The sequence below is a fragment of the Vigna radiata genome, chromosome 1 (assembly GCF_000741045.1).
Source record: "Vigna radiata var. radiata cultivar VC1973A chromosome 1, Vradiata_ver6, whole genome shotgun sequence".
In the NCBI taxonomy this organism is placed as follows: domain Eukaryota; kingdom Viridiplantae; phylum Streptophyta; class Magnoliopsida; order Fabales; family Fabaceae; genus Vigna; species Vigna radiata.
In genome coordinates this window covers 9,680,342-9,706,515 of record NC_028351.1, presented here as the reverse complement: position 1 = coordinate 9,706,515, position 26,174 = coordinate 9,680,342, and the positions used below count along the sequence as shown (strand labels likewise).

At 32.5% G+C, this 26,174-nt stretch overlaps 4 protein-coding genes across 8 annotated transcripts; 2 read left to right on the top strand and 2 right to left on the bottom strand.

The window, feature by feature from the left end:
- The first annotated feature begins 862 nt into the window (after positions 1-862).
- Positions 863-8,469, top strand: LOC106769899 (testis-expressed protein 2). 5 transcript variants are annotated; one of them, XM_022784333.1, is made up of 7 exons: positions 863-1,592; positions 1,700-1,932; positions 2,912-3,590; positions 3,900-4,266; positions 5,289-5,383; positions 6,679-6,873; positions 7,459-8,467. In XM_022784333.1, exons 1-7 carry the CDS (start codon positions 1,395-1,397, stop codon positions 8,131-8,133), a joined length of 2,442 nt encoding a protein of 813 aa, XP_022640054.1. In that variant the 5' UTR covers positions 863-1,394; the 3' UTR covers positions 8,134-8,467. The 5 variants fall into 5 exon arrangements, with proteins under 5 accessions (XP_022640054.1, XP_014511184.1, XP_022640063.1 ...); XM_014655698.2 differs by having other exon boundaries at positions 864-1,592; positions 3,900-4,251; positions 7,459-8,466; XM_022784342.1 differs by lacking the exon at positions 863-1,592 and having other exon boundaries at positions 1,805-2,380; positions 7,459-8,468.
- A 565-nt stretch (positions 8,470-9,034) lies between these two features.
- On the bottom strand, positions 9,035-10,879 carry LOC106757146 (pentatricopeptide repeat-containing protein At3g12770). The gene has a single exon (XM_014639747.1). It carries the CDS (start codon positions 10,877-10,879, stop codon positions 9,035-9,037), a length of 1,845 nt encoding a protein of 614 aa, XP_014495233.1.
- Positions 10,880-10,944: 65 nt separating this feature from the next.
- On the bottom strand, positions 10,945-17,107 carry LOC106769890 (alpha-galactosidase). Its single transcript, XM_014655687.2, has 15 exons — positions 16,669-17,107; positions 15,160-15,218; positions 15,007-15,063; positions 14,865-14,899; positions 14,262-14,365; positions 14,107-14,182; positions 13,957-14,015; positions 13,814-13,879; positions 13,566-13,649; positions 13,303-13,367; positions 13,069-13,151; positions 12,888-12,978; positions 12,756-12,805; positions 11,554-11,694; positions 10,945-11,445 (listed from the first exon to the last, which is right to left on the bottom strand). The coding sequence occupies exons 1-15, from the start codon at positions 16,893-16,895 to the stop codon at positions 11,359-11,361; spliced, it is 1,284 nt and encodes a 427-aa protein (XP_014511173.1). The 5' UTR covers positions 16,896-17,107; the 3' UTR covers positions 10,945-11,358.
- A 4,206-nt stretch (positions 17,108-21,313) lies between these two features.
- LOC106775418 lies at positions 21,314-26,166 on the top strand. Its single transcript, XM_014662544.2, has 6 exons — positions 21,314-21,654; positions 22,373-22,492; positions 22,612-22,665; positions 23,994-24,157; positions 25,334-25,516; positions 25,818-26,166. Exons 1-6 carry the CDS (start codon positions 21,352-21,354, stop codon positions 26,041-26,043), a joined length of 1,050 nt encoding a protein of 349 aa, XP_014518030.2. The 5' UTR covers positions 21,314-21,351; the 3' UTR covers positions 26,044-26,166.
- The last annotated feature ends 8 nt before the right edge of the window (positions 26,167-26,174 follow it).

The window sequence follows — 26,174 nt, the reverse complement described above, 5'->3', positions numbered from 1 at the left end:
TTCTTTTTTCTTAAAAAAATATATATTTTAAGATTTAATTTCTTTCTAGTAAAAGAAAGTTGTGTTACAGCACGCCTCATTTAAGCTATTTTTTTTTTCAAATGGAAAATTTTAATTAAACTAAATTGATTTAATTCTTTAGAACTTACCATCTCAAGAAAAACACTTCTTGCACTTCCAAAAGCATCTTTTCATGAAAAGGCAACTTTTACTTCCATAAGGGTCTATCTCCAATCATTGTTCAGAGATTAGTTCATTATTTATTCTAATGAAAAGTACCTTAAATTGATGGAATTAAGAAAGAACATGACAATTAAGACAACTTTATATTAAGAGATTATTCTGAACTAAAACTTTGAATTCTTTTTTCTTCTAGACATGGACCAATTCCTAAATAAATAATTTAAGAATAAAATATGAATATCTTTCTAAAAATTAGAGTATACTAAAGTTTTTAAATCATAATTCCATTATAAGTTGACTACAAATTTTGGAAAAGATATATTATATTAAAAATTGTGAAAAAAAAGATTTTTTTTTTTCATTATATAAACTCTATAATCAATAATATTATTATAACCATTTCATCATCTTTTTGTATCCACATTTTTCTTCAACTTTTTTCATTACCATGTATACTTGTCTCTTGTTAACGATGAATGGTAAAACACAGAGAGATTAAAAAATATTAAAAAAATTGTGTAATGGAATTTACAAAATAAGAATTATATTTTCTTATTTTCTAATGATATTCTCCATTTCAAGATCTTTGAAAATCCATGGTGAAATTAGAGATTTGTGACAAACATGTGATGTTCATGGATGATGAAACGAAAGGTGAATGAAAAATGGTTAAAAGCTGTGGCCAAAAGACAATATTAGGATCAGAATCCCACAATCCCATGCGTGAAGAAGAATGAATAACTCAACTTTGATTCATTTGGTGTCCATAAAATGGTGACCCACTGCAATGCTTAATCACAATGTCCACATCTTTCAGTTTCTGCAACTTCCACTCTTCGTTCTCTGCATGTACACAACACAAATTCCGAACAACTCAAAAACCCCATTTTTTTTTTTACCAATGAAATCCCTTAATCTCTCTCTCTTTTTTTCTCACCCTTTTTTCCACGTTCCCCTTTGTTGTTGTTCCCTTCCCCGCAAACAAAACTTACACGGACGCGCTTTCTCTCTCTCTTTCTATAACCGTTAAGGAAGAAAAGTGATCATTGCTTGCCACTTTGTTTGGCATCAGATTCTTTTGGAAGTTTCCATTTTGAGTATCTGGGCATCTCTTCCCCCGGCTTTTCTTTGGTTTCCCCAACCTGGGTCTGTCTCATTGTGCTCTCTTTGGTTCTTTTCTGATTCAAGAAAATTGAGAATTGAGGTGGGAAATGATTATTGTTTTAGTTTTGATTCTCCTCGGGTTTTTTCTTGGGGTGGTGGTGGTTGTGGCCGCCGAGGCTTTTGGGTTGTTGTGGCTGATAAAACGACTGCGTAGAAGGATCGACAGAGACCAAGCTAAAATCGCGTCGAAAACGCAACTGAATGGTTCTCAAAGTGATTCCAATCAGCAGTTGCTAAAGAAGGAGGTCACTTTCTGATTCCGGATGATATCTGTTTTTTTAGTTTTGTGTTTGTTTGTTTTGGGGGTTTAATTTGTTGATGGGTTTGGCTTTTTGTGTTGTTTTATCTCCAGGGTGTGGTTTGGGTTTTGGAGCCTGACAAGGTTCCAAAATTTCGGGTAGAGAAAAATTCAAAAGAATTGAAGAAGAAGAAAGATGTGATGGAAGTGACTCCGGTTAGGAAGTATGGGAAAATCAATGGGCAGTCACTTGTGATCACAGATGCTGATGGCTTTCACACCACCATTCAGCTTAATGGGTGCTCAGTGGAAGCTGTTTCGGCAACAAGTCTTCCTTCAAAAAAATGGTAATTTGTAATGTTAAAGTGGAGAGAGCAACACTTTTTGTTTTCATTTTGACTGGTCTGTAATTGAGTCCCCTGTGTGATCCATGTAGCCGACGTCACCTAATTAGATAATAAGGCTTTGTTGTCGTGATGGTGGTGTTGGTTTGGTTCCATTTGGGTTAACTGCTTGCATTATGTGACTTCACTTCATGGTTGGTGGACTACATTATGTTTTTGAAGTTCCCTTCTTTAGATAAGTGTGTATATATGTTGCATGCAAACTGGGAAATGAGGCCATTTTGACGGGAAGTAATTCACAACGTTAGAGTTACAATTATTGTTGTGTTAGGAGTGTTTCTGGGCTGGGTTTGTACTAGTCGTATTAGACTTGCTCTAGCCAATACCTTATTCTGAACAGTAGGTACTGTGTAGAAGCTGTAGTTGGTTTTAAGTTTATTTCAACAGAAAGGTATAATACATGTCAAATCAGTGCAATCAACTGTATGGTAGACTCAGTTCCTCTTATACAACAACTTTATTTTATTCTTTCAATAGGATATATATTGAAACGCACATCATTTTGATTCAACACAGGATTCACAGTTTAAAGAATTTTCTTTTGAACTTTTCCTGTTATTAAATTTAAAATGGAGAAGTCTCATTTCCTTTATGCCATGCATACTTCCTAATGAGAGGAATGCGAGTAACACATCCTCTAGCATGCTCTTTTTGAACACACTCTCATTATTTGCAGTTTGTTGGAAATCACTATTTTTTCTAGGTCTCACTTCTTATTAATGTTTCTACCTCCTAATTTTTTGGTTCTTAATTATTCTTAAAACTGCTATGGTGTTTTGCTAGCACTCCTCTCCTGATGACGTAGCTTGTTATTTCTTGATTTATGGTTGTCTTACTTCAAATGATAATGGATAGATAAATTTTTTATATTATTGCTTATTTACTGAAGAAATTAGGTGCTTCAATGTAATGAATCGTATAGGGCGAAAAAATACCCCATCAAAGTGGATTCCAAGACGTCTATGATCTACCATGGAAGCAAGACAGTTTACATATATCTTGAGACTGCATGTGAAAAAGAAGCATGGTGTAAGGCCCTCCGCCTAGCGTCTTCTGATAAAAAAGAAAAGCACCAGTGGTTTGCCCAGTTGCAAGATAACTTTCACAGTTATTTGATATCATTAAATAATGAATATCATTCTCATATGAAAGCATCGGTAGGATCAATTGCTGATGCAGTAGAAAGGGCTAGTAAGCCTGATGGGGGTTCCTCTAAGGTTCGTCAATTTTTGAAAAAACTTACAAAAAAATCTTCCCGAGTTGGCGTGGAAAATAAATCAGCTTGGACTTCATTGTCAGGCCGTGAAGAAAGAAAGATCACTGAGAAGCTCCGTTCTTGTCAAGATGCAGTTCTGGCCACTAGTTACATGAAATCTACTTCAGCAGCAAACCATCTAAAAGTTCCCTTGTTAGAGAATGTTGCACCATCATCTTCAACAGTATCTCATTCAGCAAGCCAGAGTCAATTCTCCGATGTAGATGCAGATGAAAAGTTAGGTATTGATGAAGGAACATTATGTTGGAATTTGTTGGTTTCTCGACTCTTTTTTGATGTAAAAGAAAATGTGCAAATGAAGAAATCCATACAAGAAAGGATTCAGGTAACAAAGTTCCCTTATGAAGATATTAATATACTTGTCATTGAGTCTGTTTATATGTGTGTGTGTTTGTGTGTGTGTGTGTGACTGTAAGAGGGATCAAGTTACTCTTTATCAACCCATCATTTTCTTTTAATCTCATTGTTAAAGGTGTGTTACTCTTTAGAATCATTAGATTAAAAGAGAATTAATCCCTTCTCACTTTTCTATACACACACACATGCACAATTTATTTCAGAACATCCTACAGAAACGTCATTTTGTTTTGGTTTTGTAAGATAATTGTTGCTCTTTTCTATATTATTTTTACAGAGGACATTGGGAAACATGAGAACTCCCAGTTATGTAGGGGAAGTAATCTGTACAGAAATCAACTTGGGAAATGTTCCACCCTGTATAATTCGAATGAGGGTTCTTCCAATGGAAATGAGTGAGGCGTGTGCCTTAGAGGTTGACATTGAATATTCTGGTGGTGCGTTGTTAGAGATTGAAACAAGGCTTGAAGTAGGAGAACTAGAGCTCGAAAGGGAAACAAAGGACTCAAATCCAGAATCAAGTAATGATGAGACTGACCCATCAGATATTTTTGAAGGATTTGAATATTTGGGTGAGCAATTAAATCTTGCAGAAGGAATGAATGATTTACAAGAGCCAAAAGAAGATGGTGAGTGGATAATTGGTTAGTACGTTGTGCTGACAAATCCAACTTTTTATGCAATTTCTCTACATAGTGCTTTGTTGAAATTATACTGGATTTCTTTTCCACATAAAAATGGAATTAATGAGGACCATGGTAGTAGCTTTTGTTCAAGATATAAAACCATTTTTGGGCCTCTGTGAAACATCTTCAGCTTTTGAAATAGTGTATCTTTGACATGGTATTAAATCCTTTATAATCAACTGATCTGGAGTTCAATCCTTTTCTTTCCAATTTCATCATATTATATTTTATTTCTTCACAAGATAAAGTGATTGTCTGTGCATTGTCCACATCTCAAGTTCAAACGGCTTTTGTCCGGTTGGCACATTTGAATACTAAAACCATTCATTGGTCTCATTCTAATAATTAGGCTTTTAAAGATTGAGTCTTTGAATATTTTGGACATATCGTACACTGAAACTTCTTTTGGCTGCTATTGAACTACTATTTCTATATCATCACCGAAGGAGAATATACTCTTAATTTTGTTTGGTTGCTTCATAGGATATCGATTTTTCATGTAAGGTTTCATCACTTTCTACGATAACCATGCATATGTATTCTACTTTAATTTGGATCTTGATATACTAGGTTGACAGAAGATGCCTTCCAAATTCCAATAGTATCTCTACATCGTACCCATGGACTATGGTGTCTTCTTACAGTACTAAATCTTTTTTTATATTTTTAGGAGTAATGAAACAGTGGTTATTTTAATGTTTTTGTGTTTTCCTCTAGAATATCCTTTCAGCCCTTTCTAGTCCTTTTCTCCTAGAGATGATGAGTTATAAAAATTGATTTGTGTGTGTTGGTTGGACGATGTTAAAATATTTCTTGTATCTAGATATTGTTAGATATTGTTATATAACTAAACCACAAAAGCTAGTTCATGAGGGGAGGGTTACCTTCCACTTCTATGTATTATTTTGGTGATATCACTAATCAAAGTCGGATTTTCAGCAAAAGCATTCATATTGAGAATTCCAGTCTGTGTTTTTCAGATGGGTCTAAGAGCTCTAAGCATGGTACATCTTCCTCGTCTCAAGGATCAAGATGGAAGTCTATGTTACATTCTGTTGCCAAGCATGTTTCACAGGTAGCACCTTGTTATTTATTCCCACTTCAATTTTTCAGCTGTTCTTTCACTATTAGGAGTCTGCTATATTATTGTTTAGTGTGGCTGTACTTGTATGAGGTATTAAGTGTGGTTCTGTGTGTTATGATTTGTTTTCTTCAGGGCTAAAGATATATATACTTGCTTTGTAGTTTAATGATATTTAGCTAAATTCTTGTTTAGTTTCTCTTATCATGTTTATTTAATGCACAGTCTTGTTGTTTAATTCTATTATGCTGCTGAGAAATAACTTTGATTTTTAGGCACGTTACAGTAACCTCCTGTTGAGGTTTTCCAAACCCATGCTCAAATCCAGTTTCATGTTATTACACCGGCCTTACCTATTATAATTCTGTCAGATTAAATAGCTCCTGTTTGTAAACTTTTTCGAGAAACATGATATCACATGTTTTTTTTTTTTTCAATTAAAAAATTAATCTCAAAGGAGATCTTTGTATGATATGAAACTAGATGTGATGTCTGCATATGCTTTGTGAAACCCTTTTGGAGGATTATACTTTGCTCTACTTTTCTTACCTTGGCTTATTCACAATAGCATATCTCTGCAAATTATGACTGTAGAAATTAGGACTGCACGGGTTCTTATCGAAGGTACTCATTTTTTGTCATGCATAGAAAATTTATTATATCGTGAAATGTCATGAAAACAGCATGTCAGCATTAGTTCATAACTGTATAAGTTGGTGTTATGAAAATCAAGTGAGTCTCTAAACTGGAAGAAAGGGAGCCCAATAAGCAATATTCATTTGGGTTTAACTAGAGTCAATTCACATATTTAATTTCCACAATTATAAATTTAATTCAATTCTGCTGAAAGCTACTGCTTTTAGGAAAAGATACATAAATGATTTTTATTTTACAACCCTAATATCCCTTCACACAAGACCTTGCAGTCCTGAAGGACAACGCACTGGCTTCCTTACCTACCTTGCAATAAAAATCCAACTTCTTTTTTAAAGGATGTGCTAAAATCATTGTGCCAAAAATCTAAGCCTTTAGGTAAAATAGGAGATTTCTTTTTTCCATCTCTAACAATAAGCTATCAGAAGAAGCATAATGTGAATCATGTCTTGGAGTATTTTCAAGTCAATTAGATGCACATTGAGACACATATCAGTATTTCATAATGCATATATGTTATACTAATTTATATTTTATAATAATGCGTAGATGTTATGCTATTTTATCTATCCATACAGTTACAAATAGTTTAAGCTGTGTTGTTCTGAAGTTAACGGATTATTCATTACCAAAAGGTTCCTCTCACCTTGGGAGTAAGGATAGCATCCCTCAAAGGGACATTGCGTTTGCAGATAAAACCACCTCCTTCTGATCAAGTGTGGTTTGGTTTCACATTTATGCCTGACATAGACTTCAGCTTGGAATCATATGTTGGAGAACACAAGATAACGAATTCACACATAGCTTTGTTTCTGGTCAATCGGCTCAAGGTATGATAGTCCTCTACCCTTTTAGTTATTACAGGATGTTGATGAACAATTACTATTCCCTACAGATGATGTGGTTTTCAAGCTTTATGTTGTTCGTTTCCATGTTTTTGTTAAATTTATGTACAAATAAATCATAGGCACGTCCAGTATTGGTTACTATGTTCCAAGAGGAGAATTTCTTTGGGGAATAATGTAAGGGCAAATTCCTTTTGCTTTTTCAAGTGCCCATGTTTTTTATTTTGAGTGGCTTCCATTCTCTCGAGTTTTTGGCTATAGAAATCTGGATTTGTGAGTATTTGTTCCTTGATACATTTGGTTCTCTCTCTGTTTCTCAACAAATATCACAATCCAGAAGGTTTAGTAAATAAATTATTTTGTGTAGCCTACACTAATTTCGGATCAGTTAAATCCGTCACCTTCACCTTAAGACCAATGTCTCAAATATCTCAGTTAGTATGATCTCTTTTCATGTTTTCGCTGTTGTAATCTATTGTAGTTCTGGACTGAAGCCCTCTTTTGCCTATCCTCTTAAAAAGGATTACAACATTTTTCACTTGCAAACTTAATTTATGTTCTCTCCTGCAGGCAGCCATCCGAGATACTTTAGTGCTCCCAAATTGTGAAAGCATTTGCATTTCATGGATGCTAGCTGAAAAGGATGATTGGGTTCCCAGGAGTGTTGCTCCGTTCATATGGATCAACCATGAATCTGGAAACGAGGCTTCAGCCTCGGTTGATACCCATAATCAACCTTCTGGTGGACTGAAAACTAACGCAGGGACCTCAAATGACGGTCCAGATCTCAAAGCACAAAAACCACCAAAGTGTACCAAATCTAATCAGGAACCAGCTAGGAAATCAGATTCTTTGGCATTTCCACCAATTTCCTCTTGTGCATTGACATTAAGGGGCAGCAAAAGTTCGGAAGAACTGACAAGACCCTTTTTAGAGTATGGCAAACCACAAGAAACAAGAGATTTACAAGAACTTGGAACTACTTCATTGCAAAACGACAATACACATGAAACTGGTGAGTTGGTGAAAATAGGGGATACTTCTGTTAGTGAATCACCTCGCAGGAACGTGGTGATGGACAGACAGGATAGTTCAATTGAACGGGATAATTCAAGGCCAAGGAAAATTGGGAAAAGGGAAAAAATTCTTGATTTGAAAAAAAAGATGAGTGAGAAATTTGAAGAAAAGAAGCGCAACTTTGAAGAAAAGGGTAGGAACATTGTTGAGAAGATGCGAGGACCATGAGAAATATAGAAGTAAATGTCAAAATGCTTACATATTTGTTACTGATTTTTTACCATGTCAGAGATTAGTGCCATTCATAAATAAGAATGTGGGGTATTAGGCATTATTTCATTGATGAGTTGTATATTTTTAGGGGTTAGAAGATCAAATGGAATTAGATATACACATCACAGAAAATACTCTTATTGCATTCCACGGGGAGTTCCACAACACTGACGTAATCCACTTGTAAATTTGCAATGGCCACAGGGTAAGATAGAATACACATTTAATTGTTGTGTACGAATTATTGTTGTTACAGAAAAAAAGATATACATTTATAGTTCTCATTTGAGGAATATTTCCTTTCATTATTTGCAATTAATGCCTTTCTTAACTAGCCATCTACAAGTATTTTGAAACTATGAAGTGGATTGTAGAACGTAGTATACATTATTCCACACATCTTTGCCTTTAAATTTGATCTTTATACTTGCTATTATCACGTTTAAGGTAAGCACAACATGCATCCTGACCGACTTCTCAAACGTTTTAATGATAATGATGATATCCCTTTTTAAGAAAAGAAAACAGAAACGAGGACTTGCACGAATGAAGGCAATATAGTTTTTACTGAGAATAATAAAGATCAAAAAAAGAAATTATGCAATATGCAAAAAGGACAGATGATGGTTGTGGCTAAATCAAGTAATCTTCCTCTTGTAAGAATGATGTATTAATCCGGTGCAGTAACTGAATGTAGTGTCTGGCAGAAAAGACAGTAAAGGCATGGTGTTTTTAATTTACATTTTTCATCCTATGGTAAAGAAGTTGAACTACACGTGAAGTAGAATGTACAGAATCATGAGTAAAAACTTGGTCATTTGCTGATGAAGAACAAAGTTTAGAACTCAAGATGTGATCAATTTCCAGCACCTAATGCATCATGGCTACCGCTGACCTCAACTTGGCTCCAGCCACATTCTTTTACTAATCCTTTACCATCTATCAAATTTCTCATCATATGCGCCTCCTTCCACTTGCCTGAAGAGGTATACAAGTTAGACATTAAAACATAACTTCCAGAGCGTCCAGGACTAGTTTCCAATAACTTAAAAGTTGCAAGCTCTCCCAACTCAACATTGCCATGAATCCTACAAGCACTAAGCAATGAACCCCAAGCTTGAGCTTGGACTGCCAGTGGCATTCCCTGAATTGCATCTAAAGCTAAGTCAAGTTGGCCAACTCGACCGAGAAGATCTATCAAACAGGTACAATGTTCTACTGTAGGAGCTATTCTAAAGTCCTTTTGCATACTTTTGAAGTACTTCAATCCATCTTCAACCAATCCGGAATGGCTACAGGCCAGCAAAACACTAGTGTAGACAATGGCATCTGGAATTATCCCTTCTTCAGTAGTCATTTTGTGGAAGAGGCTGATGGCCTCATTCCCCATCCCATGGATTGCATAACTATTTATCATGGAAGTCCAAACAGTTAAATCTTTATCCGTCACCTTTTCAAACACTTCTCTTGCTTTCTTGATGCACCCACATTTGGAGTACATGTGTATGAGAGACGTTTGGACTTGTTGGTCTGATTCCCACCCGTTTAGAAAAACATACTCTTCAATCTCTTGTCCCATGCTCAGTGATCCCAAATCAGCACAAGCTGATAAAACAGTCGCAAGTGTTGCACCATTTGGTCTAATATCTGTCTTTAGCATCCTTCTAAACAGATCCAGTGCTTCCACTGGAAGCCCTGAATGGGCATATCCTGCAATCATTGATGTCCACGATAACATGCTCTTTTCAATGATCAGATCAAATATCCTTCTAGCAAAGGTAAGGTTACCACATTTTGAATACATGGTAATAAGCAAATTTTCAACGGAACCCGCTTCATCACACCCGCATTTAAGTACAAGAGAGTGAACAGATGAAGCTAACAAAAGCTCTCCTACTTGTATGCAACCAGAAATCAGATTTAAAAACACAACAAAGTCTATGCCAACACTTTGCCGTTGCATTTGCTTAAATAAACCAAATGCTTCAGTAGCATGCCCAATTTTCACATAACCCCCTATCATAGTTGTCCAAGAAATTATAGACTTCTCATCCATCAAGTCAAAAACTTTCCTTGCTTCATCCATTCTGCAAAACTGGGCATACATGGCCATTAGTGAGTTAGCGAGAGAGACCTCCGTATTCACAATCCCAAGTTTAATCAAGCAACCGTGTATCGACACACCCTGCAAACGAAACTTGAAAGTATCCACGTTTGAATAACCGGACAAAATTGAAACGAACGTTGAAGCAGTTGGCTTAAAACCAAGAACCCACATTTCTTTCAAGAGGCTCAATGCCTGGTCCATTGAAGACACGCGAGAGTAAGCCGAAACCATGGTATTCCATGAGACAACACTTCTATGCGGCATTTCATCAAACACCAGGCGTGCAGATTCAACATGGGAGGATTTAGAATACATGTCAACAAGAGCAGTTTGAACAAAGGCGTCTGCTTGAAACCCAAGTTTGAGGAGATGGGAATGAAGCACAGTGCCATGTTGAATGGAAGCGAGGTTAGCACAAGCCTTGAGGAGCAAAGGGTAGGTGAGGTTGTTGCCATGGACACCAGAGTGTGCCATGGAAGAGTATATGTTTAAAGTTTGTATGAAGAAGCCATTATTGGTGGAATCTCGAATCATCAAGTTCCATAGGTAAAGTGGTCTTCGGAAGCTGACAAGGGATGAAGGAACCAATGACATTTACTTCTTCTCAGTTTGAAGCCATTTTTGTTTCTTTTCTTTGGTGCTTTCAGGGAAACTATTCCAATTCTTTCTTTCTGCTTTTCTTTTTTCTGTTTTTGATTACCATCTTCTCTAATTCAACCTTACCCCACAAGAAAGAAAATAATATATATATTTTAGTATATTCAATAATCTTTTAAATATATTTTTCTTTTTCCATCTTTTAGCATATAATACTTTAGATCGATGGAATGATAGATATTATTTCAACGTGAGCTTGCAACAAAATATATAACTTGATCTCGATCATAATGTATAATTTAATATTGAAGTCTTGGAGAGATAACAATTAATAGGTATCTTTTTGTATTTTCTACTGATAAATAAATATCTTGTTGATTTCCTTTCACTTCTATGGAACACCCTATCATTGTCAGTGCATTTATTTCTCTTGATTTCTGTTTTTACCTTATTTTCTGCCTCGTGAAATCAACAACTTATGTACGAGTCAGGACATACATGTTACAAGCATGAGAATCTAGTTCAGCAGATATTTCTCCGGAGACAGATGATTGTGTTGAATGCTGCAAAATTCAAAACAATTAATAAAATGCATAGCTCATAACTATTTGTAACTATTTTTAGATAATTTGCATTGTAAAAAACACAATGAATCAAACTATGCTGCTCACCTTCCATAAATCTCTTGCATCAACTACAGTTCCTGGGTTCAGGCCTATATCAGACCATGATGCAGTAACTTTTGCTTTGGATGAACTTCTATTCCATAATATCACTGCTAACTTGTTATCACTGAGAGGACCAGCCCAAACCTGCAACACTTGCTTTCTTTTAAGAAGTTCTACTGATTAATTTGACATACAAGATAAATTGAAATTAGTGACAATAATTTGTGTAACTTTTGAAAAATATGTCACTAAAATTTCTGTGACCACAAATTTAGTAATCTGAAAAACGATTTTTGTCACTACATTTGATCACAAACTCATTCAACACACTGGTGGTTTTGACTTTTTGTACATATTTATTACCAGCTACTTTATTTTTTTTATATGTTAGATAAACAGAAAACTAGGTTGGAGGTAGCATCGAATTATGTGAAAATATTGAATAGGATAAAGTAAGCATGTTTCGTTACAATGAAATTATAAGTAATCATGGTTTGAAATACTTCTGTTCGAGGAGAAATATCAATATAAAATGACTCATGTTTGAGTAAAACGTTGTTGAAAAATTTATACGAGAGTTTAAGTTTTATATTGAATAAGGAGACAAAAAAAAATTTGAATATTATATAAAAAAAGGGGTTAAATATGTTTTTAGTCCCTATATTTAGGGCGATTTTGGTTTTAGTCCATTTTCAAACTAAGGTACAATTTAGTCCTTCAACTTTAGAAAACTCTGGTTTTAGTCCTTGTTACCAAATTTTTTTAATTTTGTTTGTTGTTTCAAGCACGTTTCATTATAGCATTTGGATTGTTTACACTGTTTGACACATTTTTCTTCAATGTTAACTGAGAAAAGTGCTTGAAACAACAAATAAAGTTAAAAAAATTTGGTAAAAAGGACTAAAATCATGAGTTTTCTAAAGTTGATGGACTAAATTGTACTAATGGACTAAAAGCAAAATCGCCCCAAAGTATAGGGACTAAAAACATATTTAACTCAAAAAAAATCATAAACTTATTGTCTTTTAAGTTTTAGGTTGAAAATCATATCAGTTTTTTGACATAAATTGAGTTTATGTCTTATTAATATTAAATTTTTCCGATGAATCACTCCTTAAAAACCCATTATAAATTAAGATGTCAATCTTATCATCAATTTTAGTGAAAAAGAAATACACTGCACAAGCAAAAGAAAAGGAAGCTACCTCCAAATCATTATTACTTTTCACCTTCTTTCCTTGAACTCCAAGCTTGTCTGCAAAAGCCTAGGATTATTAGCTATAAAAGCATTCTCTTTTTTAAGAAAGGATAAGAATGTTAATTTGGTACTTCCATACCTTGGTTTACTGCAATAACCTCTTTGTTGCTAAGCAGTTCTTTTGTGGTGGCATCCAGTGCTCTAATGTCACAACCAATCAACAAAGGAGCCTATATGTACAAAAGAAATGCACTCAATATGCAAAACTACATTATTATATGCAAAAGCCTAAATCTGATAATTTCCTTGTTTCATGTTACCTTAGCCAGCGCCCATATGCTGAAATGAGCACGATATTCTTCTGTTGTCATGCCTCCATTTCCAACTTCTAGCATGTCAGGGTCTGTAGACAACACAATGATCATAGTAAACAAAACCTGTACATAGTCATAGTTATTTATTTATTTATTTTGGTTAAGAAACTTGTCTTCAATCACTAAGCAATCTAAGATTGATTACTATGTAGAAAACTAGTGTGTGGTGAAGGTTATTACCATTCCATCCTCCTGGTCCAGCATAAGAAGCCCAATTATCATTCAGATCTGCCCGAGATATCATACTGTGGAGAAAATAACTCAGATTTTGATGTGGAAAATGAAAGAAAATGAATTCCTTGAAAGTGATGAATGTGATGCAGATATAACTTAATTATCATGGCCTTTTCAAGTTAAGTACTAGATAATGAAACTCCTCAAATTAGATTCATATCACATTGACATTGAGGTTATATAGATTGCATCATATCATGCATGCTTACCTATCCCACTTATCTTCAATGTCTCCTGTTGTTCTCCAACTATTTCCCACACTTTTGGCCCAAGTTGCTGGATCTTCTGATCCCCTATGTTTGAGAAAGCAATTAATACTTCTGAGATTTTTGGCTTAGAGGAATAGCAGAATTGAAGAAAAGCCAGCTACACTTTCTTCCAGCAGTATAAACTCCTCAAATGAAGAGTCAAGTTCATCAGAATAATGTTTGTGAAACATGGTCACCAATTTTCTCACCATTCACACAAAGAGAAGAAAATTGGCCTTCCGGTGTTTGACAAAGCTTTACTCATTGGAGGGTACCTGTGTTACAAAATGTATCAATATCTGAATTATGGAGGCATGTAGATTGTTTCTGCGTATTTGAAGGTCACAAATACCTCTCTTTGGGGCTTATGTTATTATTCTCACAATTATCATACTTCAAGTAGTCAATCCCCTAAAGTAACATTGAAAGTAGTTCTTAGTAAAATTACATGGGATAGAGGTTGTTGCAAATGTAAAATGACTTAGAAATGAATGGATGTTACCCAGGAAGCAAATGTTTTTGCATCTTGTTCTTCATGTCCTAGTGATCCGGGCATAGTTTTGCTGCATGTTTGATTTCTGCAAGAATTTGTGAGAGTTTGAAAAAAGGTTGAATAATAATAGAGATGCAAAATTAAGAGTCTAATTTGTTATATACCCTGCATCAGAATAGATCCCCAACTTTAAACCTTTTTTATGAACATAATCAGCAAGAGCCTTCATTCCTGAAGGAAATGTTGAGGCTTTAGGAACCAAATTTCCCTGCCACCATTTTACATTAGTCAAATTAAATATCATAGAAAGTGGATATATATTGTGACATGAAGACTACACTTGATAAGTAAACTTTAATTTTAAGTCAATTCTATAATTTTATTTTACATTTAATCGATAAAAAATCTCTGACATAGGACTAGATACTTGTGAGTGATTTTATAACAATTTGATATCAAATAATACAATAAATTTTATTAGAATAAACTTTAACATGTTAAAAATTGGAATTTAAATTTAACGCAACCTTACATGACTTATAAAACTATAATTTAATCTTATCTCAGGATTTTCAACAAAAACACTAAGTACCAAAAATGTTAAATTCATCATCATTAACCAACTATTAGTCAGTAATTTGAGGCACCTATGTTCAAATTCAAACTATGCAATAATCATCATGAGCGGATTGTTAATTAGGAAAATGAACCAAAGTGTCTGATCCAACTTTCTAATTGAAATTATTCAAACTAAATAACATAAGTACCTGGGAATCTCGATTAAGTTCTCCCCAACAATCATCTGAACATTTGAAAAAGAGTTGTACATTATTTTTTATTGTGAACAAATGTGCCATAATTTTGTACTATTAACGGCAATAATAATTTATATAATACAAAATGAATTACCTATGTTAATATATTGGTAACCAAGAGCAGCAAGCCCAGTTGACACCATAGCATCAGCTGTGCAAAAATTACAGCATATATTAACAAGAATATGTATACTATTCTAAATAAAGTTCCAGTAAATTCAAAATCCATGTAGAAATAGTTAAGTACCTGTTTCTCGAATTAAGTCTTCGTTAATATTGCAGGAAAAATGGTTCCAGCTATTCCATCTGAATTTTATCATCAGTAAGTTATTATTGCACATTTACTTCCATATATTTGAAAATTTCCATCACTAATGAAATCATAGAAATTCTTTTACCATTTCCTTTCAGCTATATTTTCTTATTCATAAAGGTATAAAATGTAATCACAATCTAAAATGTTGAATTTCCATGATAAATTCCCATTTCTTGCTGGCTGGGTTTTTTCATAATATAATGAAAAAAAAATCTATGAAGTAAACATTTTAGAAGTGATCGTGACAAAAAAATTGGTCTAAAGTTCAAAGATAAGATCATTTAGAAAATCATTAACTTTTTATTGGCCTACCCTAACCATAATATAAAGTGGTTGGAGGGTCAATGGAAAAAATTCAGTTGAGTTGAAAGCTCAATCAAAGTAAGAGGAAAAATAGTGGATTAGAACCAAATAATGCTTAGATGGGGACCCTAAAGAAAGCTTGTGACATCTATTTCTATAACATCATGAGTCAATTCTAATTTATTTATGTTAATGGTTATATACTATATAAATTCTTGGTTTATGATTGGTAAGCGATTAATAAAGATGAAACAAGAACCTAGGATTATTTTTATTTACAGAAATTAACATAGGTTAAGAAATTGGTAAAACAAGAAATACGATAGTAACTCTTTTTCTTAACATGTTGTGCCTATTTGAATCAATAAAGTCATGAAATGTCCTTTTCATTTTGCCAAGTGCCAACTGGTTGGTGAAGCTAAACAACTAATGCAAATTCCACAAACCCCAAACAAGAATCACAATTAAAGCTTAACCAATTACAAGACAAATCAGGGCACCACCATGAACATGCCTTGGAGCACTCACATCATCTTCTTCAACTCATGATTATGCAAGCTGGATATGGTGGCAGAACTTGACGGTGCCACCATAAATTATTCATTGATATAAATGAAGAATCAGATCATGATAAGACATGATAATATTATTTTATAACTTTCTAGTGAAATTTGTGTTTTGAATTTCATACATGACAACAAAATTTGTCTCATTTTAAAGACCCTTTTGATTCCACTGCCTCTCCTAATTTCCCCATAACCCTCAAAATGTTTAAACTGATCATGAAGCAATGAACATCACAAGTATTCTCTTGAATTAGGATGAATACATAGGAAGAAAAGTAATTGTAATAAGATAAACTTAGATTAAAGAAGTAAAACTCTGATTTTGATTGAAAATGATATTAAACAAGTTTAATAGCTGTAAAGTTAAATTTAATTAGTCTTATCCTATAATGATTAGCTGAGATGAGACCATGCATGTGAAAATCAATGTTAGACTTGCATACACATGTTAAATAGTATTTCAATTATTTGATCATGTTAGTTAGATGCAAAAGGTAAAGGAGACAGGGTTCACAAGGAAGGAAGAAAACCAGAAAAGTTTGGTGAGGAAAGTGAAGAAAAAGAAGCTTACCCCATAGGGGGTGTTTGGCCAAGTCCATTCTCAACCAGGTTTCTTCTATGTTCCTCTCTAGACATCATCATCTTCACATTCATCAACCCTCCTTCTCTTGTTCTATTCATCAAACATCTGGCAGATGAAAATCTTACACTATTCAACAACACAAGAAAGCACAAGGCAAGTTTTCCCATCATGGATAACTTCAATCTCCAACTTGAAGATGAGTCTTGAAGTGCCATGCTGCAAACTATGCACTATATGAACATATAAATGTGTAAAGTTTTTATCTTTATTATATGGGATGGTATTGAATGTGCCAAAAGCTATTGAAAGAGATTTGAGAGAAAGAAGAAAGGAAAAGAAATTTGGCAAGAGGTAGGAGCTAAGCTACAATGAGTATAGTTCAATTTATGGAGTAATCTTAGAGCAATTTAAAGAGCAATAAGTAGTGGAAGTGATGGTTGGTTCAATGGACCAACCTACTTTTAAAAATAGTATTATCACAGTGAAAATAGATCAAATACAAAGTTTTATAGATCAAATACAAACTTTAAAATATTATTTATTTTGAAAAAAAAAATAATATCCAATTCATTTTTAATAAACCTTAATTGAACCGCCCACTTAACTACTAATCTTGATTTGCTTTTGCTGTATTTTTTATATGTATTCTCAACATAGATGAAAACCAGAAATCATATCAATTTCAATCAAATCCAGGTGACAAAATTTGAAAAATCACAGAATTAGTTATCATTGAAATTGTAAAAGAGTACATGTATAATGTGTCTTACTCTTTACTTATATATATATATATATAAAAGGGTTTAATAAAAATCTCAATTTAGTCTCTTGTTATAAAAGTGTTTTAAATTAGTCGTAACTTTTAAAATAGTGGGTCAGATTGGTCCCTTCTGTTAAATATAAGTTAACGAAATTAATGGATGATGATGTGATAAAACTTAAAGCTAACCAGGGACTAATGTAAAACACTTTTATAACGAGGGACTAAATTGAGATTTTTCAACCAAAATGGAGACTAAATTGGCTATTAAACCTATAAAAAAGCATATAACTTTTGTAACTATTTTGGTGTATTTTTATAATATAAGACATTTTACCTTTTATTAAATTAAATAATTTTACCATGTGGTAAAATACATAACTATACTATCTCTATATAATAATAATTTTAAATAATGATAATATCATAATAACTTCAACTTAGAAATAATCACTTTTTATATAAATATATTTATTTTTTAATTTTTAAACTATATTATTTCTGTACAGAAACTCATTTTTAAGGTAGTATAAAAATAATATTACTATCGATAAATCCCTTGAACTTTTTCATGTCTTGTATGGTAGAAACAACGAAGTGCAACCAAAATATTAGCTCTACAATTGTTGAAGATTGTATATAAACAAAAAATAAAATAAACTTTCTTTTCAAGGTTTGGTTAAACTCAAATATAAATATTAAAAACGTATCTTATTTTGGATTTATGCCCTTGATCTCATGCTTTAATTTTATTTTTTTTTAAAATATACTGTTGAAGTTAAAATTTTATATATTAATTTACGTGTTCCATTGTTTATTTTATGATTATATTTTGTTTCCATTAACTTTACACTGAATATATTTTTCCATCATCCTAAGAAACAATTTTTCTTTTATGATATTCTTCTTATCTTTAATCTCTTCTAAAATTTTGGGTTAAAGAGTAAGATATATGATAAAAAAGAAATTTTAATTTTCAATTTCATTATGGGTTGAAGATTATTAGATACCATTTTAACCCAAGATATTACTAATACTATTGCTACTTTTCCTTTTTTACTTACTGTTTTTCGGTAAGTTTGGTATATAATTTTAATTCAACAACTATAGGAAAGTTTTTCTAATTAAATTGGCATCTCAATTTAGCTGAACACACTAATTAATAAACTAACAAAATATGGTTAGTTTTACTAAGTGGAATAATTAAACTTAACTTGTATAACAAAAGTTTGTGATTTTTTATTTTCTTAATTTTTTAATTTAAAACGAGTTGTCCACTCAGCAATCAGTGCCACATATTAAGTTATGTCACGGTTATTCTTCACAATTTTTAAAATTAGAAGAAAATTCGTTTTTTAAGAAAAATTCTTCATTATTTTTAAAATTAGAATAAAAGTTCTTATTTTTTAAATTATAAGGAAATTATAGTTTATTTCTAAAATTAGAAAAAAAATTCTAATTTACATTTAATATTAGAAGAAAAGTTGTTTATTAATTATAAAATTAGAAGAAAATTTTTTAGTTATTTTTAAAATTAAAAGGAAAAAATTTTTCAATTGTTTTAGAATTAGAAAATTCATTATTTGTAAAATTAGAAGAAAAATCTTCATTATTTTTAAAATTAGAAAGAAATTTTCATGATTTTTAAAAGTAAAAGAAATTTTTTTCATTATTTTTAGAATTAGAAGAAAAAATCTTCATTATCTTTAAATTTTGAAAGAAAATTCTTCATTAAATTAGAAGGCAAATTGTTCATTATTTTTAAAATTAGAAAGAAAATTCGTTATTTTATTATTTTTAAAGTTGTATTTTTTAAAATTAAAAGGAAAACTTTAATTTATTTCTAAAATTATAAGGAAAATACCAATTATTTTTAACAATAGAAGAAAATTTCTTTGTTATGTTTAAAATAGAAGAAAAAATCTTATTATTTATAAACCTAATCTTATCCTAACTTTTACATACAGAAAAAATCAAATTCCAATAATATACTTAAAGTTAGTTTAAAATTAATGGAAAAAATATTTAATAAAATGTGAATTTTAATAAAAATCAAATCTGATCTCAATTTAAAAAAGAATAAAATTAGAATTGAATTGAACAAAATTAACAAAAATTAAAATTAAATTAAATAAAATTAACCGACTGGATTTGATATTAACATCACAATGACACCTGAATTGATATTGATTTGATATGTAATATTGACATTAAACTTGACATGTAGTATTAATGTTGTTATATAACCTAACTTGACACACACATTTTTTGAAATTAAAAATAAATTAAAAGACAAACCACAAAATGATATATGACACATATTATTCATCTTTTCTTTAATAATTTAGACAACATCAATAAAAATGACTAAACTAAACATATGTTAAAATAAGAATATATTGAAGATTAGAAAAAAAAATCATACATTAAACAAAAGTTAACAAAAATAAAAATTAAAAGAATATTTAAACCTTAAAAAAATTATATAAATTACATTCTAAATATCGTTTTCTTTTTAAATACGGAGATATAACCAGCATATAATCTTAGATTTTTAAATTGTTGGTTTTATTTATTATCTTTCCTAAAAAAATATATTTATCTATACATTTTTTTAAAGGGACTTGCTATACAATATTAAATATACAAATGTTCGATAAATTCCAAAGAAAAAACACCACACACAATACTAACAAAATATATTATTATGCGTAGAAAAGTTATATATATTTATATATTGAAAGAGAGGTGTAATTAGAAATTATGTGATTGGTGGAAAATAAAAGCCTTAAATTCTTGTTGTTGGGCCACATTTACTTCCTGCACCCCATCAATTTACTCAAAATTTATAGGATATACAAAGAAAACCTTAAACTTACATTCATTTGAGTTCCAAATCATACATCAGCGTAGATTGATTTCTTGCCAACTTTTTATAATGAATTGTGAAATATAAAACTTCATAGATATTATAAACATCGTATGAGTGTGTTGGAAAGGTGAAGTTTATGTTCTTTCTTAGTTTTAAACTTTGTTTACTCTTTAGGCTTACAAAATGTTACCATCTTTTAATATTATATATATATAATTTTTTTCTTTAAATAATCAAGTTTAATTAATCGGTTGAAGTTAAATAAATGGATCAGTAAATAACACTTAACCTTAACAACAATTTTAAATAAAATATAAGAAAAACAAAGTAGTTGAGAGTAATAGAATGAATTTGAATGGATTTAAAAATAATTTTTTTTATTTGAATAGATTTAAAGATAACTGAGAGACTGAATTTGAAAGTAAATTTTTTTTTAAGTTTTTACATAAATTAAATCTTACACTCATTTTCACAAACTTTATTTTCAAATCTATTATTAGTTATCTATAAATTTCCTCAAATAAATAATAAAAATAAATTTAACTTCAAATCTTCTTAATTATTTTTCTCAAAATTCACTGAGGTTAACTAGGCTTAAAGAATTCCTCCGAGAAAAAGTAGTGTACATCAACATTAATATAGTCCAACGAAAGTAAGAAATATCCTAAATAATCACATCTTACACGTGGCTATCAATTCATCATGAAATTGCTTTCCCACCCTTTTGTGAGTTTCTCATGATTTTTTGGATTTGGGGTATTTTGTTCGATGTTTCCTATGTAATTTTTCGTGTTCCAAATTTGATCTTGATTTTTCTATTCTGAGCTAGTTGACTACTACCCCTTTGCATTCGTTTACCCTGGTGAATTTGGATCTTAATCATATCAAAGGATTTTTTTCTTTTTTTCATTTATTTGGTCAGCTTTTTGTGCCTATGTTGGTGAGGTTTAACCCTTCATGTCTCACTCTCTATTACAATCCTCACCACACTGCATATTTCTCCAAACAAGTGAGAGTTAGGTGCAGTCATGGGAAACACATGAAAAGGGGTGGCCTTGGAAGGCCTCAGATAGTGCCTTCAGTTTTGGGGAACAGTAACAGTGAGGGGGTGAGTGTGTTTGTGGTGTCTGACTTGCACACTGATTATGCTGAGAATTTGAAGTGGGTAGAGTGCTTGTCTAATGTGAAGCACAGGAATGATGTGCTTCTTGTGGCCGGTGATGTGGCTGAGACATATTCCAAGTTTGTTTTGACAATGTCTCTTTTGAAAGAGAGGTTTGAACATGTCTTCTATGTTCCTGGAAACCATGATCTTTGGTGCCGTCGTGATGGACAGAATTATGTAAGGTTTTGATTGCAAGGTTCAAGTTTGTGCATTATGTGTGATGTTTGATTGACTCTCCTATTTGTTACAGATGAAAATTATTCTATGCCTCTATCTGACTAACTACTGAGAATTTTGGGATGAATGATTGGTTTTTGTTGTCAGGCAAGGATCTTTGGTTCTTGATGCTATTTGTGACATTATTTACTTTGAATGTGCGATTTTTTTTCTCATGGTCCGTGACTATGCTTATAATTTGAGACACCATGGACACGTGTTACTTGCTTCAGGAGAAAACTGTGGCATAATTCTAAAGGGACTTGTTTGTTTACCAACTTAATTAGCTACGCAACCATTATTTGAAAGTAGATGCTTTTTTGTTTGACTTTGCTAAATATTATGTATCATGAATTATAGCTTCTTTGTTAAATTTGGTTTTGGCCATGCTTTAGTGTAAACAATGAACTGTTATCCCTATATTTGATCAGTTAATGAACCATAACATTCATGCGGTCTAAATATCTGAATACGAGTTCTAGATTAGTGACTTTTGTTTTCCCTTTGAGCTTTCCACACCAAAATGTAAACAAACAATGGGAAAGGATTTGTTACTTTGTTTTGGAATGTCATTCCATTTATTCCATGAACGTTATTTATGGGGTTTATACGTGTTGAATCCTTCTATCTTTGTTGTAATAGTTTTAGTATGATGCAGTTCATTCTATTTTTTTTCCAGGTTGATTCTCTTGAAAAGCTGAGTAAATTGCTTGATGCATGTAAGAGAATTGGAGTGGAGACAAACCCAAAGGTTATAGATGAAGTAGGAATCATTCCTTTGTTCTCTTGGTATCATGAGGTGATTACTTATATAGTGACAATATTTAGCTCCTCAATCTTATATACCATGTGCCGGACTAGATCTAAAGTGTTCCTTACTGACAATTTGTTTGAATGCTCAACCTGCTTCTTTGACAGAGCTTTGACAAAGAGAAGGACATAACAGGCTTTCGCATCCCGTCTTTGGAGATGGTGACTATTCTCCTTAACTCCTAGTAAGCCATTTGAAAAAAATTTGTTGATGGTCTGGTCATGCGCTTGATTTCCTACAGTGCTTGATTGAGAAGGACTATCTGCATAATGGATATGAGGCCAATTTCTGTCTTGTGCAATAAACATGTATGTGATTAAGTATATGGATATGGTGTTATTAGTGAACGAAATATACTATAATCACGATCCCTGAAATTGTTCCCTGGTGTTGAAATACCATGCTTGTGATGGTTTGGTAATTATTGTATAAATATGTTGGAAAATTTCACATCACCTGTGTCAATTCTTGGATTGTTGTTTATATATTTGTTGGACAATTTCACTTAAGAGAATCAGTTGAGCTGAAATATACCACTCATGTTAAGGTCATCAGATTAAGAAGATTCGCTAGTTGGTAGAATCTAGAAATTTCCAATCAAGTCCTGATAAAACAATATGCTGAGTCACTCTTAAGGTTAGCATTGTCTATATATCTTTTTTTTTTTTTAAATGTCAAGTAGCAAGGAACAAACGATAACCAGGAAGAAAGTCAAGCGTGATATAGTCCATGGTAATGGCAAAGATTTTTGTGGTAGATATAAGATAAGAAGAAACCGAGTAGCTCAGCTTTTGATATTGTGTGGAAAGGCTGCCCAAGTCAATGCACTATTCACTCTTTTTGTAAGATGGAGCACTAAATCAGAGAATCGCAGCTGGAAGATATCTGTCAACAGTTTTGTAAGGGCTGTATTACGCTAGATTGATGATATATATCCAAGATAGTGTAGGTTGGTTGGATGCAAGCTTCATGCAAAGTTGTTAGAGATGTAAAATCAATTTTAAACTTTCACCTAAAAGATCTAGCTTTTGAGTGTTTGATTCTTGCCGCTACCATTCTTTAAAATCAAGACTTACATTTCAGCATATGTTAAAATTGACCGTGCTTCGTTGTCATTTAGTACATTTTTTGGAGGTTGCTCTTCTCAGTGGGGAAGTAGTAAGTTGTAAAAAAAATATAGATAATGCTGTTGGTTTTTTTTGGTATAGGGATACCATCAATTTGGCCTTAATGAAATGAATAGAACTAACTGTGTTAAAAGTGTCACTCTAAACACGACTTAGCTCCCGACATATATAACTAGGAAAATTATTTTTTACTGTTCCTTGTGCCTGCTTTTGGGCAAAGTTAGGTGCTCAGATAATGGTAGGAAGATTCTTCTTGAATAGCATTTTAGTATTCAAATATGTCTATTGCTATAGTTTTGTTCTAACTTTCAAGTAGTTTCCAATATGATAGATATTGATGGCAATCTATACCCTTTTCTTAGGCATGTAAAGACTTCTATGCGTGCAAGTGGCCAGAGGGCCTTTCAAGTGGTGATATGTCCCTCGCCTCATATTTTGATGCCATGAATGATAAACAAATGGAAGTGATAAAGGACGTTCAGATGACCTGTGATCACATCATTACCTTTTCCCACTTTGTTCCCAGGTGGTTAAATCTATCATTTAAATTGCAGCTTTATTGGTCTGGTTTACTCATTTGTTTCTATGCATGTATGATGTGCTGTTTGAACTGACGTGGTCTGACAATCTATCTAATCATGTTACGAAAATGATGCAGTAGTCCTTTACTCCTTTACTGTTCTTTCCTAATCATCTCTGGGAACCAATTATGTTGTGGCACTGTGGTGGTTAATTGACAACCTGAAAAACTTTAATTAATTCCCTTTTGTAGTATTTTTTTTTTCACTATAGAACTTAGGATTTCCGGAGAATTGATTAGTGTTCATAGATTTATCACACATGATCTGATTACACGATACTGCTTATTGTGTTGAACAATTTAGATGATTGACTTGGAAATTTTGTAGCAGACTAGCAGTTACTTAATCCATGGTGTTATTTGATCTTTTGCTTGACTGTAGCCATATATTCTTGTATAATTTCGCCCTGCATTATGTAAAGGATAGCTCACTCCCAAAAACTCACAAGGTTGTGCTATGTAACCTTCCATATGTGCTGAAGATATATGATTTGACACTTATGAAAAGATGTAGGTAATAACAACAACCGTAAGAACAATTAACCTTATTTATTGCATGAATCACTCGAAGATATAGGATTCGGCTAAAAAACCAATTCTCAGATATTCACCGTGAGAACCCTCTTAGTAATTTTCTCTAAAGTCCCCTTTAGTCTCCCTCACTCGTTTTTTAGATGTAGGCATGTAGCTATGTTGTTGTCAGTGCCAACTACGTAAAACTGTTCTTCTGCTTAGCCAAATCACTTGTTTTATCTGCATTGCAAGTTTTTCTGTAGAAAGTCCTGTCCTTATTGCTAAGTAGATGATGTTTATGTCAGTGTAATGGTGCTCACGTTCCTAATTTCCAAAATGAGTCTAGAATCCACTCGGTTACATGGCTCTTGTGGACTCCAAAACTAAACAAATGAGAAGTGGCCTATATTGCTTGAATGCATGATGTCAAAGTACAAATTGTGACTTTGCTTTACATAATTCCTCATAAACACCAAGATGCATGATATTAGTTTATCATACACGTCTCTTGGTGCATGAGGAGCTGCTTAAACAATAACACTTTTGTGATTGTGTTACTTCAAAGGATGAGTATATTGATTTATTGTGGTAATGGTTGTACATTCACAGGCAGGAACTTTGTCCAGAGAAGAGGATGTTATTCTATCCCAACCTTCCAAAGATAATTGGCTCAGACTCTCTTGAGGATCGAATAAGATCCATACATGGGGCTAAGGGAAGGAAGGATGCGTCTTCTTGTCATGTGTTCGGTCATACTCACTTCTGCTGGGATGCTGTTGTTGATGGTATCAGGTGTGTTTTCTTTTAGTAGTTGTATTTTGGTTTAAAATACCATCTGTCCTTTATTTTTTTGTGGTTTAGTCTCTTGAACTTATAAGTTTCAATTGTATTAAAGTAAATATTTCAAAAGGATGAAAAAAAGATGAATTTAATCAACAAGATAACAGAAACATCAAGACAAATGAAAATCAAAGGAGAACAAGAGGAAGAACCAAAAATGTGTTTTAGCTTATTATTTTTTAATTATAATTGTTGGTTGGAGTGGAAATGAGTAAACTTGCTGTGTTGCTAAATGGTTTTGACACAATTGCAGGTATGTTCAGGCACCCTTAGCTTATCCAAGGGAAAGGAAGAGAAGAATGAATGGAGGTGAAAATTGGCTACCGTTTTGCCTTTATGCTGACAACAAATTTGCTGATAGACTCAACCCTTGCTATTGGTCTGATTATTACTCTGCCAACCCCAGGACACCTCATAATACTGAACTTGCCCCTTGGGTCGCCAGATTTTATAAGCAAACAGAAACCATAGATGTATAGTCTTCACTACTGACTTTAGTAAGCTGGATATATTTGTTGATTAGATATTCCTCTTTTGTATTGTTTTTCTTGGATTAAATCAATAAATAAGTCCTCTGCAAGGTGAAAGTTGCTCTTACACAAGCCAAATC